Consider the following 14,328-nt stretch of genomic DNA (forward strand, 5'->3'; position numbering starts at 1 on the left):
TAATTGACATACAACATTATATTAGTTTCACTGAATGTTTATCATCAATATCATCATCATCATCACCACTACCAATTCACGTTATATATACTCGTCTATACATGAATAATGTATGAAATTACCATCCACTGACTTTTCATTCTCCGAAATGCAGCTTATTGATTTCTTGCTCTTAAATGAAGTTTTTCTGAAACTGTGCCTGTCTTCATAATGCTATTCCTTTGGGACAATGGTTATGACAGTTTTCTCTATAAGAACTAAGCAAACAACTCACAGATCAAAACCTTTTTGTATTGTGCAACACCACCAAGTAAATCAGGTAACCAGTTTTGGTCAACTAAGGATCAACCAAAAATCACTTCTTGATTCAATTCATATTGAAAATCTTTCACAAACGTGTTAGTTTGTATTCTTAGCAGAGTAATCTTACTATACTCATATATTTTGCTGTTTTATTATTTATGATTATGTAATACCTCCAGAAAAAGAGAATGGATTCAATATATATTGACCCAGGACTGTAACCTGAAAAAATTTTGCATGTTTTACATCAGTCCATACTGTTAACTTGTTTTTTGTATCTTTTTCTCCCTAAAAGTAAAGAGCAGGTGGTCTGGTTAGTCACATTTCAGTTAAAACAGATTTTCTATATCTCACTTGAACAAACTTTTTGACTTTAAAAGTAAAGTAGCTATTTCTTTATAAATAATATTCTAGTGGCTATATTTTCAATTATCTATAATCTCTACAAACTGACAGGAGCAAAATGAAGGATCTCCTATTAAGGACAATGCATATATAATAAGAATTACTTTACATAATTCCATCATTATGGACTATTCCAGGATAATGATCCTAATGGGTAGTCATATTTTTTGAAGAGTCTCTTTAGAGGAAGCTTAAATTTAACAAGTTACAAATTTAAATATCCAAAACATAGAGTTATAAAATTTTTTTCACTAGAAAATCCTGAAACTGCAGTCACTTCTTAATCATGTAGAAATTGATAGTTTAAAATTGCCAAGGATATGACAAACTTGCTCAAGCTTGAATATTCAGGAACAAAACTCATAACTTATTTTGTATTGAATGTTCTACTACCATCAGTGTAGCACCTTCTACAATTTATGAGATAATGAATTGGCTCTGGTTTAAAAAACACAGTGTTTTTAATGTCAAAAGCAAAATATTACTATTGGTCTTTCTGGCACTTACTAATGCATTGCACTAAATAAGTTTAGTACTTTTTGATGGGGCAAAATCACAGAAATGCATAAAATGCCTACAACTCCCACTCCTTGACCTATTCACAAAAACGTGTTCATGCCTTAGCTGTCTTCATGCATATGGAAAATAAATACTTTCCTTCAAAATAATAGGATGGAACTAAACTATCTCAGGGATGAGTATTTGTATTATTCTACTCAGGCTTCTATAATAAGATACCATAGGTTTGGTATTTAAAAAAAAAACAAATTAGTTTTCTCACAGTTCTGGAAGCTGAAAGTCCCAGATCAAGGTCCAGTACGTTCAGGTTCTGATGAGGCCTCTCTTTGTGGCTTGTAGATAGCCACCTTCTGGCTATGCACTCACTGACCTCTCCTCACTGCATGTGCATGGAGAGAGAACCAGTTCTCTGGTGTCTTTTACTGTAAGGACACTAATCCTGTAGGATCAGGACCCCAAACTTATGACCTCATTTAACTACCTCATTTTAGTCCCTATCTTCAAATATAGTCACACTGAGGTTAAAGCTTCAACATAAAAATTTGGGGAAAGACACAGTTCAGTCCACAGCAGTATTATAACTGAGTTATTGCACAAATCAACTCTTTCTTCCCACTTAAATATCATTACCCACAAAACAGCAATTTTGAGATCAAAGAGTTTGAGAAAAGATTAAGATATATTGAAATGAAAACACAAGAGACTCTTAAAACATACTAGATTTCTTTCAAACGTTAACAGAGTCTTTCCATTCAATAGTATGCAGATCAACTTGTCACCCTGACAACATAAGCATAGATAGTTCACTACAAATATTTATAAAATCAGAAAAGGGTGGATATGACAACTTACAAAGATACTGAGACTGGAGAACAAGAAGGAGGGATGAAGATGAAGGTGTGGGGTGAGAACATGGGTGCTTACAGGCATTTCCTTACATATATTTTAATCAAGAAAAATCATAGAACTGCGATGCGCTATAGTCTTAAGCAGTTACAAAACTACACAAAGGAAAAAACTATTAAAATAAGGTATAAAAATCTGGTGTCATGTGCTTAAAATAGTAGTCCAAAAAGAAAAAAATTAAATTGACCTTCTGCAGGTTTTCAAAATATGAAGAATTATAAAAGTTTTCAAAATTAAATGTGACTTGTATCTTAATATTTCATAATATGATTATTTGAAGCTTTTTTTCTAAATCTCTACTTAAATACCAAGTTATGGATAAAAACTCAGTTTAAGATCTTAAGTATATCTATAGCTTTAAGAACAAATCACAAAATTTTTATACTTCAAATCATTATCTTATATATTCATTGCATAATTTAAATAAAATTATAACGCATTTGAATTTAACTAATCCTTTATGTATTAATCTTGATAATCTTAGAAAGTCTCTTTACATGACAATAAGCAATGAATTTAATTCAACAAGTTTACTAAGCATGTACCCTGGGCCCAATATGTTACAGAGGCTAGAGAATAAGACCAAAGATGCCACTGTTTCTTTACACTGTGAATTTTAACAGGGAAGACAAACATTTCACACATAATATGTGAAAAATATTATAAGAAAATGCATGAGTTACTTACTGTAAGATCAGATCACAAAAAGACATAATTTTCTCCCAAATTTTCATTTTGAATTTGGGATGTGAAGGTACTGTGTAGGCATATGGGTCTTTACATGTAAAGTGATCAGCACATACTAAATAGTCAACAAGTAGTCACTAATACTTGTTATCAGTACTTATATCACATGGTTGCATTTCCTATAATGAAAATTTTATTAAAATAATATCCAAAAAAATCTTTTATATATATATTTTAATTACTGATCACTGAAGAAAAACTGTAAATGGATCTACATGTATAGTTTTAAATTAGTGGTGTCACAAAAATATTTTATAAAGAATTAAATTTCAGTAACATAGTCTAAAGCTCCTACTTGCAAAGCAAAGCATAAAATTTCTAAAATGTCATGCCCTCTGGTATAAATTAGCATGACTGAATTCTGCTATGCCATTCAGATACATCAGATTTATAAAATAACTAGAAACAGAAATGCATTTTTGAATGGTTTACCGTTAAAGGAATCACATTCAGTTGATTTTTCTGCTGCAGACTGCGTAAGTGTGTGTACGTATGTATGCATGTTTTAATAACATTGACACTATTTCCACACATTTTTTGTCATTGTTGGGTTTTTTTTGCATTTATATCTTGTTTCACCTTATGGTAATAGCTGCTTTTAATATTACTCAGTAAATGCTCTCAAACAAGAAAATATTATTTTAACATTATATTCCCTTAAAAATTAAGAAATCTCAAAATATATAAACTCAAATGGAATTAATTGGTTTCTCTTAAATGACACATAATTTGATGGCCTACTATTTAAAATCATTGAAAAGAGATGATCTGAGTTAACTTATGAGAAAAATCATCACAGTTGAGTCAATTAATAAATGTGAGTGAAGATATTTCAGACAAATACAGGAAATGACTTTTGGTATTGTCTCTTTTTTTGTAGAATTTTGCTTATGTATAATGTTATATCACATAACTCTATGGTTATATTTCATTTGGAACATTATGTAAACATCATAAATCTAAGTAAAGGGAATACTGAAAGCCAATCTTAATTTTGACAGAGAAATAAGATTTGAAATATGATTTCAAATATGATTTGAAAACATAAGGGAAATTAGTCCATTAAGATATGAAGGGATGTTTCTGAAGTTTCTTAAAGAAGGGTAATAAAATCATAGCCAGGAGGCAAATACTATAGTTACCAATGCTCCCTCTCAGAGATTATATGTGTTATTAATATCCTCGGGAAACAAAACTTCTTAGGAGGTCCCCTTTTCATTGAAGAGTAATTTATGACCAGACCATTAAATCAATCTGCAAATTCCCATGTAAAGGACTGTAGAGCTAAATTCTTTAAGATAGCAGTCCATGAGAAGATTACAGAGCATAATAATTCTGAGGTAAGGGGTATACTTGATTACAATAATTTGGGTCGCCACTTTATAATTTACCACATGACACTGGTAAGTTTAAGCTTCAACTTTTTACCTGTAAATGGTATTAATACTTGTTTTACCAACTTTATAAATTTACTTCAAATTTTAATGATATAATATGTATATAAGTGCTATATAAACCATTCACCCATATACAACAAAATTGATGATGAGAAAAAGAAAATAGTTCTTTTTGAGAGAGGTTCTATATGATATCTTTGTAGAGAAATTAAGAAATTTTGCCTCAAAATGGCAACTTTGCTGATACTTTCTCATATTTTCAGAAAATGTTTTCTATATATCTGTTTTCCAGAGGAATCAAGGCTAAGCAGGAGAATTTTTTTTTAAAACAAACTGCTATATGGAATACATCAAATGTTCTGTGGAAGATACACAAAAGTTTAAGATGTAAACCAGGGTCAGTTATGTAACTTTTCTGTTCAAAAACATCCAGTTCCCACTATCTCCTCCCTCCATTAGAAAGTTCTTCTTTCCTAAAAGTAAACTTTCCCATTAGTTCTTCCCACAAATCTTTATTCATCCAGTTGCTACCACTTATTCTCTAAACACACTCTGAACTTTGCCCCTTGTATCCTTTGGCATGATTTAACTCTATGTAATGGATGTTATGATGGACGGTCCCCATTACCCTTGGTGAAGGAATGAAGAACATATTTGCTAGCTGCTGAGATAGCTGCGCAAAAGCAAACCTCAGTTCCCTGCTGCCCTTTAGAATTTCCTTGTCTGAAAAATGACACCTTCCTAGAGGAGCCTGCTAGAGGAGTCTGCAGCCAGTGTCTGTACGACAAAGAGGTAAAAAAGCCTGCCACTATCTCTTCAACTTGGGACAATCTGAAGGTCCCTTATGGGTGGAGAGCTTGTCATGGAGCTGGCAGAGAATCCCAAGGAGACTGCATTATGGCTCAATTTCCCTTCTGCTCAGTCCTGCTCCTTTCCTTTCTCTTCAGATGGTGCTGATGCCAAGTACATGCCCTAACACAACTCCTGCAAGGAATCTGCATCAGTGTCTGCTTTCTAGGGAGCCCAATTTGGAAAATCATATCCTCTTTCAAGAGGTTCCAGTTTTCATCCTTAATTCCTTCCCAGTGCTTTCTACAGCATTGTAAGTCATGGATCCCATCAAAAATGATAGTATCTGTACACATCTTACTCAGCTATCAATAATTTGCAGTCAACCCTGCACTGTGCAATGTATAGTTTGTACTGTATTATGATTGTCCATTTAATTATGGACATAAGATGGGCTCTTAGAGGTCTTCTGTCCCAGACCTCTCCGTTATTTAGGAGGACTACATGAGTCCACAGACCTTAAGTGACTCAACTTCACACACTTTCCGTGTACCTGGTACATTTAAAAAGTACCAAAACTGTATTGTGTTCAATCACTTGTCACCCTTACCATTACTTCTATTATTATCATTGTTGTAGTACAATAACACACTTACAAAAACAAAAACACTTTGTTTTTATTCTAACAAGTATAACAGGTATTAAGCTAAAAGCTCAGTTTTTTTTTTTTTCACGATATGAGGAGTCAAGTAACATGATCCTATTTCAGGAGAAAATTCAAGTTAAAGAGGTGAAATAATTTGTCTAACACAAAGCTATCATGTCATCAAATATCAAATCCTATGCCTTTTCCATTCACGTCTGAGTGTTTTCACTCCCGTAAAATCATTTAACTTTTCTTGTGTGTGACTAGTTTCCTTACTGGAATTAATTACACGACATTAGGAACAGAGAAAGAACTGTGTTAGATGGTAAAGACAAAAACATAACATGATCACTGACCTGAAGAATAATGACTAAGTCTTTTAAGTCTGTTTGTGGGAAAGATCACATATTATAATTTTATATTATGTTTTCTAAAAAAGTTAAAAATTATCTAGTTGTCTAAATGATCCCACAGTGAATGAAGGTATTACAGACAGAGACAGTAATTTTAGGGTGACCCGTTTTTACTAACTTTTCTGCAGCCCATTTTGGTGTGTTAATGCACTTGATCTGTGGAAGGAATGCAGTGGCAATGATTATGTTTTCATGGGACAGGTCCGCCTGAGGGCCTAGAATATGACTTACTTGTCCTCCTTCTGGTAAAACCATATCCATTCTAAAGTTCTAGATTGATTGGCATCTTTTCTGTGAGGACTCCCCTTTTTTCCACAGGTGGAATGAATCATTCCTTCTTTGGAGTTCTGTATTTTGTTCCTAATTTTGTTCTATAGCATGCATCACATTATATTCAAGTGTCCTATCATTAGTTGTATAAATTAATATATATCTGCTATAGTAACAGCTCCTCATAAGGATAGGACCATTCTTTGCCTTCCTATCTTCAGCATCTTGCACAGTGCTTAACATATACTACTCAGTACAGTTGGCTGGGTTAATGTTTTGAAAAGTAGAATTTAAATAGTTACCTCTTCAGAACACTTGTGTAATTACCCGGAGCCTTCCACTGTAAGGAAGAATGAGGACTATAATGCCATAAATCAAATGCATGTGCTTTCCATCTTACATATATATATATATATATATATATATATATTTAATATCTCCAATGTACCTAAGTTTGATCTGTGTGACTTCACCCTTAATAGGTCAATATCATTCCTAACAAAACAAAAACAAAAAGAATACATTCCAGCCAGCTTGTGTAGGTAATATGTTCCCGATAAGTAAATACGAAAACTATATAAATATGAATATCACGTATTAGGCTTCTCTATAAACATCTCATCTTAAAGCTAATTATTGGTTTAAATAAGAACCTCAGTCTTAAGATAACTTGTGACTAGATAAAAAAAATTAATTTCTCCCTCCTGCAATGTTATAACACATAATTGCCTCGATTATACACCCCACCCTGGACACATGGCAATAGGTAAAGATTTTAGTGTGCTTTGCCTTGACAGGTTCATAGTTACATAAAAAGAGGATTAATCAGCATTCATTACGCTACTCACTGCAATAACATTTTTATGACAATAAAAAGTTTTTAAGTTTTCTCCAGTATCTCATTTAACAGGATAATGCAGGAAGATAGATACCATCTTATCTCCATCTTACTCATGTAGAACTTTTGCGGTCCACCCAACAGCGCATACCTCATAAGTGGCAACAGGGGTTGGGGTACAGGTCCTTAAACACCAATAACCCTACTGCTACCCTGAGGAAAGGACAAGGGGGTCTTCAATGTACTTCCATTTCCACAAACACTGGTATGGGGGGTCCTGAGCTCCAGACTCCAAACTTAATAGAAAAGGAACTACAAAGTACACACTACCTTTCAAACACTGCCTGATGATTTTCCATCCTTACTCTCTCTTCTTGCCCAGGCACCTGCAGATTCTTTTTGTACTAGGCATCAGTGGATTGCTGATGGGCGATAACTGATAACTGACCAGAGATCCTTAAATTCATTATTGAAGGGACTGCAGCATAAACTAGGTGGGAGGTGATGCTGTTTGATTAACACAGAATGAGAATTTTAAGGATCATGGCAGGTTTCCACAGATAGTCATAAACATGGACAGTTTCAAATCATTCCCCCCTTAGAAAAAGCAAAAATATTGACGATGGGGTGGGGGAAATGGGTACAAATTTAACTGAACAATAGTCACTAACATATTCTAAATTTCCTCTGTTAAAAAATAAATTAAAACTTTAAAAATTACCACAGCTTGCTGCCTTATTAATGCTTTTCTTTTTGAAAGCAGAAAAAGCTGAGTGTAAATTCATGGGTTTTTAGTATTTGAGATGTAGTTGGGACCAGGCAATTGTGAATTAATATTTTAATATAAAAGTACAAACCTAGTTTGCTTTTTAACTTTATTGTATTTATTCTTTTAAAAATGTTAATAGCTTTACTGAGGTATCATTTTCATACCATAAAATTTACTCATTTTAAGCACACAATTCAATAATTTTTGGTATATTTACATAGCTGTGTAATCATAGCAATCTAATTTTTGTACATTTAAATTACCTCCCCCCCAAAACCAGACAAACCTGGTTTGCTCTTAACCGGAAGAGAATCAAGGGGACAAAGCCATTTTACGTAACTACTATAAGAGAGTTGATTCAGGAACTTATGGAATATCTATGACCTATTTAGGCTGTGTAGTATTAACCTGAACAATTAAACAATGGACATTTAAAGATCATGGAAACAGATCCCCAAAGTGGCCTACCTGGCAAACCCTATTTGTGGTATTAATTCAGTATCTTTAGGTTGTATTAAAAAATAAATAAAAATATCCCTTCTTTTACTTATTATCAGCAAGAATAAAGCAGTTATTCTAGCTCAGCAGACCTAAGAGTTTTTATTAATGGCTCCAAAGATAGCTCTAGTGTCATAATCATGAACCTAAAATGTTTCAAACCCACTCACTGTAACGTTACGATGACAAATCTCAATATAAAGCAAAACAAGTAAAAACACCTACTAACAACAGCATTATACAAGAATGGCAAATGGTGTAAGGCTAAATAAAATGAATCAATCCAAATATCAGTTATGAGTTGCTTCTTTTGTCCAGTTTTTGAAGATCTAAACGTTTCTATGTGGTTTTACCTCCAGACTTCAGCTTTTACGTAAGAAATCTGATTTGCAATAGCCTTTTAAATAAACATCAAAATAAAACCTTTGGAATAGGAACCCACTAATCTGTTCAAAATGGTAAGCATGAGACTATATGCATAGGCTTCATTGTGCAGATATAATTTAAATAGGTAACATTTTATTAAAATTGGCATAGATATGAAGAATAGATTAGTCTATGTCCAGGAATTTGGGATAATATTGACTGTTGACAGCTAGCCAAAGATCAAGAAGACCTTGTTATAAGCTTATTATGATGCTTACTCAGTACTCAGTGCAGGTCCAATTTTATTAATGACGATGACATAGCACTTGGCTACTCTGACTACATAGCATCATTCTTCAGCAGCAAGAACTTTCAAAAGTTTGAAAAAGCCCTCAATTTCTGGAACTTCCCCCAATAATAATATTTCTCTAAAGGTTTAGAAAGTCTCCAATTTTTGAAGCTTCCTTCCCAATTTATATTTTCTAAAACCTACTTACCACAGCAAAGAATGACCAAGCAGGGCATCTTAAATGCCAATAAGAAAATAAGCGAAAACTGCTTTTAGGCTAAGCTACCAGTTCATAATCATCATGATTATTATATTTCTTAATTCATTTATTTTGAAAGCCTCATGAGATCTCTCAAGTACTTATTCCAATACTATAGACATCAATATGATCACAAATCTAGTGAGGAATGTAAAATTCCCTCATGCAAATTTTAAGGCAGACTTGCCATCTATTACAAATATAACATTTTATGTGGTAAAAAACTGGTTAACACCATGTGAGACACTGAAGCCAACTCCTTCATTCCTAATTATCCTGTAGATTTTAATCATAAGCACGTAGCACACAAAAAGGTAAATAAAAAATGCAAGAAATATCCTACATCTTATTTTGTCCAATATTTTCCCTCTCCTCCCCTAGATCTTAATAGAGTTGGTCCTCTTAGAGCAGTCTTAATTGGTTTACAATTTATCCCCTTTTCTTTCTCCTGCCAGATCTCTGGAGGAGATGTTAATGAGTCTAGTAATGGTTTAACAGGCAACAGAAGAAATAGCAAAGAAAAGCTAAAGGTGTGAATAATCAACAAGCTGGAATAATCAAGTTCTGTAGAGCCAAGTTAACGAGATATTTAAGTGAGAGACCTCACTTATGTAGTCACATTTTTCACTTAGTCAAGACAAACACAAAAACATACCTGCTTGACCTGTGGTGACACTGACAGCCGCAAAGAGCCTCTGGGATCGACTTAAGTCAGAAACTCCATTTACAGCTTCAACTTCAAAAGTATAATTAGCGTGGGCCAGCAGGTCCATGACAGTGACGTAGTTTTCCTCTAATCCAGTCTGCTGGGGCATGTAGCCAATGCTACTCCCACAGGGAACGCATTCGCCCTGCTCCCAGCTGCACCGCTTACACAGTATTCTGTAGGTCACATCGTTTCTTCCCCCATTGTCTGCAGGTGGACTCCATTCCAAGCTCACTGTGGTTTGGTTGATATTGAAAATGAGGTTCTGTGGGGCAGACGGAGGCCCTTTGGAAACCAAAAATAAGCAAATAAACAAAAATAGACAAAAAACAAACAAAAATGAACTAAAGGATCCACGTGGGGCATCAAGCTAGTGGCTCAATCACCATACAGAAAACTACTTGAAATGCTCTCTTGCACATAAACGTTTCATTACCTTTCCTAGAGAAACTGAATAAAAGCCTTCTTGAATTCACTTGGCAAGAGGCCTTATTTATTTTCTATTTAATATGTCAAAATGAAAACAGGATAACAACTGTCTTTGTCCTTTTGCCATGGTCTTTAGCTATTTTTCTTCCAAGCTATTAAAAAAGAACAGTTAATGCACCTAAAAAAACAGTTGTGCAGTTGTTTAAAAATACTTTGCCTTTTAACCGTATAACAGAGAATACATCCATTCATTCTTAATCCGCTCAAGAATGATTTATAGTAATGTCTGGAATTGGCTTTGGATTTGAGTCTCTCAAACATTCATTAATTGAAGCACCAAGATATAAGATTTGCCCTATTTAGTGATGGAAAATTTTAATTCAGAAACCATTACTTTTTAATAACATTTCACAGCTATGCAAGTCTCAAATAACTTTTACATTTTATTTATTATTCCTATTGAATACATGTGTAAAATATGATTAAAATGCATTTTGATCTCGCAGACATGAAAATTACACTGATGATGATGTAAGATGTATCTCTTTTATATTATTGTTTAGCCTCATCGGTTTGTGGAATGTACTCATAAATTTCATGCCTATCTCAATGATGTCACAATACTACAAACAAATGGAAGGGATTTGGAAGTCCTTATTTTACAATTATGAACTTACTTGTACACGCCACATACGGTGGGTCAGATGGAGCCCTGTAATACCCATCATCACAGTCACACCTTGAGGAGCCTTCTTTATCAGAAAAACTGTGGGTTGGACAACGAGAGCACTGAAGATCTTGAGAGGAGGATTTGTAGAACCCACGGCCACAGGCTGGGAATGCAGAACAAAGTGAAAATAGAAACATGAGAACAAACAGACCTTCTTTAAATTTTAGTAATATTTAGCAAAGAATAAAATGTGAACTTTGGTTTCCAAATTTGCTATCACCAGACTCAATAGAAACCTAGATTCCAATAAGAAATTTCTAACATATTCTTTTTATATCTGTTGTCATGTTTCCTGGGAACTAATTATAAACCATAAGTCTCTAATTATATGAAAAAAGAAGGGAAAAACATGCCCTTTATGGTAAAATTCTGTTTAGTGTATATCAATAACCCAATTTTATAATACTGTATTTTAAAACAAAATAATAAAAACCAAATGATACAGCAAACTTGCACCTGTAGTTGGCATCAGTCCAAAGTCTAGCACCCAAAACTAAACACAAGCATAGTTTATTTAGATAAAGTCTCAGGAGAGTTAATTCAGGGGAACTTTGATTTCAGTAATAATTAACTTTCTTGTTGATTTGCATTAACACACTTCAAAGTTATGTTTTCTTAATCTAGTATAGCTATAAATTAAGTTTTTATGTGTGAATTTGGTTCATAGTGAAAAATATTAAACTAATTTTATTACCTGACTAGGAATAATAGTGATGTAAAAACTGTCATCTGAAAATGATAGAAATGTATTCCCCCTCACACCCCGCAATTTTCAGAAAACTTCAAGATATAATTTCAACCAATTTAAGCTCCAAGGCAGGCTGCTTTCCACTAAGCGAACTTCCTTGTTACTAAAAATAATGAAATCCTATGAATAGAAGAAACCTATTCTGCCAGAAATAAGGAGAAAGCCATCAACTACAAACAGGTGGTAACTGTTTCTCCTCTGCTGGGAGAGGTTAAGGTAGTCACACTAACCCAGCAACTGCTCTCAGCAATGAATAGACATAGAGATGTCACCTTCCAGTGAAGTTGCCCTAACTCACTTAGAGACTACTTGTTATTAAATCAAGTAACCTGGAACTATTTACTATCCCCAGACATTTTACATATTTATCTTCAACTAAAATTTAGCAAGTTCAATTTTCATTATCTCAACAATTTTTAAATTAATTGATGGTACTATACATTGAATATATTAAATAGATTCAATTTACCCTCCATCTTTATTAAATGAATATTTAAGTTTTAGTGACCTTCAAATTTAATAGAAATTAATAAATCATATCTATAAAGAAAAATAAGTGAATATTTAACATAAATTCAATTATAACTTTTAATGTATTAGATTCAAGTTTGTTTAATGTTCTCAACTTGAGCATTATTCAGGAGTGTAAGCACATTTTCACTCTTGGGTAGGAAAAACAATCCTGTCTTATTAAGATAGTATATTCTCCAGAAAAGAGTCAAGTCATCCTGTGCTTTTGTTCAGATGCTGAATATTTAACACATAATCTGGTACAACTGAGAACTCCAAATTATCTTTTAAGCTTCAAGAATATAAGGGTGTTTTATATGAACAAGACAGGTATTTTAGATAAGTTAGAAACTTAAAGATAGGTCATATTGTGATAGATAAGTTATAGATTTGTGAACAGAGCTACTATCATCTCTTTGTAAATTATGATCCACTGCTGCCCTCAGAAGCCAGTCTGCCTTTAGTTGGCCTCCTCAATTCATACAAGAGGGAAGCACTCACAAACATATTAGGCAACGAAGCTTAATGCATCTTCACATGTTCTTGTAGCAATTACTACAAATCTAAGACACAGAGAGAAAAACGACCTCGATTTTGAAATAATATGAAACAAAATAACACTTTAAAATATTTATAAAGATACAATCTTGCCACATAAAAGAATGGTTAACTAGTAGGATAAAGGATTTAGCATGGATTTCTCAGGCTGGAAATTCCTTTCTTTAAGTATGCACTGTATCTTGCCCCATGTATCATGTGTAATTCAGTAATCAGATAGAACATCCGTAACACAGAGAAGGCAATGCTTTACTCACAACCTGCAGCTTGATAACATTAAGGCCCAGAGAATTAACAAAGAAAAAGAGAGAGAGAGAGACAGAGAGAAGAGGTGTATGCTGAGAGTCTTTGATGATATTATGTGTATTTACTCACTTTTTACAGGGAGAGGAGTTGGAGAGCAAGGAAATGGGGGAGGAATGGCAACATGATTTAACATCCACTAGGTAAGGCTTCCAGAACTGTAGGCAGCAAACTACCTAGTGGAATCTCTCGCAATTCTCACCCTCCTGTTGCAAATAAAGGCTTCTAACCAAAGGCTTACTTCCACTTTTCCCACAAATAAGTAGGTCCATTTCTTGCTCCACTTACATGATTTGTAGAATGTATAACAGTACCTACCGTAGAGAAATTTAAAACCCTTATCATTCAACTTTCAAATTTCATTAAATTCTGTTACCATTTTAGCAGATGGGAAAGCAGATTTGAAGCAAAATTAACCTGAGTTCTTCAAATAATTCTGTTTGTCTAGGCTAAAACTGGATTTAGAACACAGGACTGCTGAGACTCAACCATATGCTATTGCACCAGCCTTGACTGCTGAATGAGCCAAAGTCTGGCATCTGTTCAGTGGGTCTCGAAGCTTTAGCAACCCCCAAAATGAATTTTCAATGGGCCCCTATTGCCTTTTATTATATCCTTTGACTAATTTAAAGCTATTACTTTAACTTAGAAAACGGTGAAATGATATCCTAGTACACCTTACAGAAGAGATATGAAATAGATCTCCTCAATTTCACCATGAATTTTGGCATTGTAGATGCCTGCAAAATGATGGAGTACATGTATGGCCATCATCAATGATGAGAAGCAATCTCGAAAAAATGTGGTCATAAAAGTCTTAACGGCCTTAACATTTTTTCTTTGAAGTACTATTCTGTTTCAGTTCAGTTAATATTGAGAATAATAAGTTGTAACAAGAGAGTTTTCATTTAACATCTAAGGAAGCTATTA

The 14,328-nt window shown here is 33.7% G+C and overlaps 1 protein-coding gene across 1 annotated transcript in view; it reads right to left on the reverse strand.

Annotated features, from left to right (window-relative positions):
- The window catches only part of EPHA7 (EPH receptor A7), a 166,954-nt gene that overhangs the window by 96,852 nt on the left and 55,774 nt on the right, over window positions 1–14,328 (reverse strand). The window contains exons 4-5 of the mRNA XM_029224145.1: window positions 11,227–11,382; window positions 10,070–10,405 (exon numbers count right to left, since the gene is read on the reverse strand). Of these exons, the coding sequence (XP_029079978.1) occupies window positions 10,070–10,405; window positions 11,227–11,382 (492 nt within the window). The remainder of the gene's footprint in view (window positions 1–10,069; window positions 10,406–11,226; window positions 11,383–14,328) is intronic.

The sequence above is a fragment of the Monodon monoceros genome, unplaced genomic scaffold (assembly GCF_005190385.1).
Source record: "Monodon monoceros isolate NGI ecotype Baffin Bay Population unplaced genomic scaffold, NGI_Narwhal_1 Super_Scaffold_15, whole genome shotgun sequence".
Lineage (NCBI taxonomy): Eukaryota > Metazoa > Chordata > Mammalia > Artiodactyla > Monodontidae > Monodon > Monodon monoceros.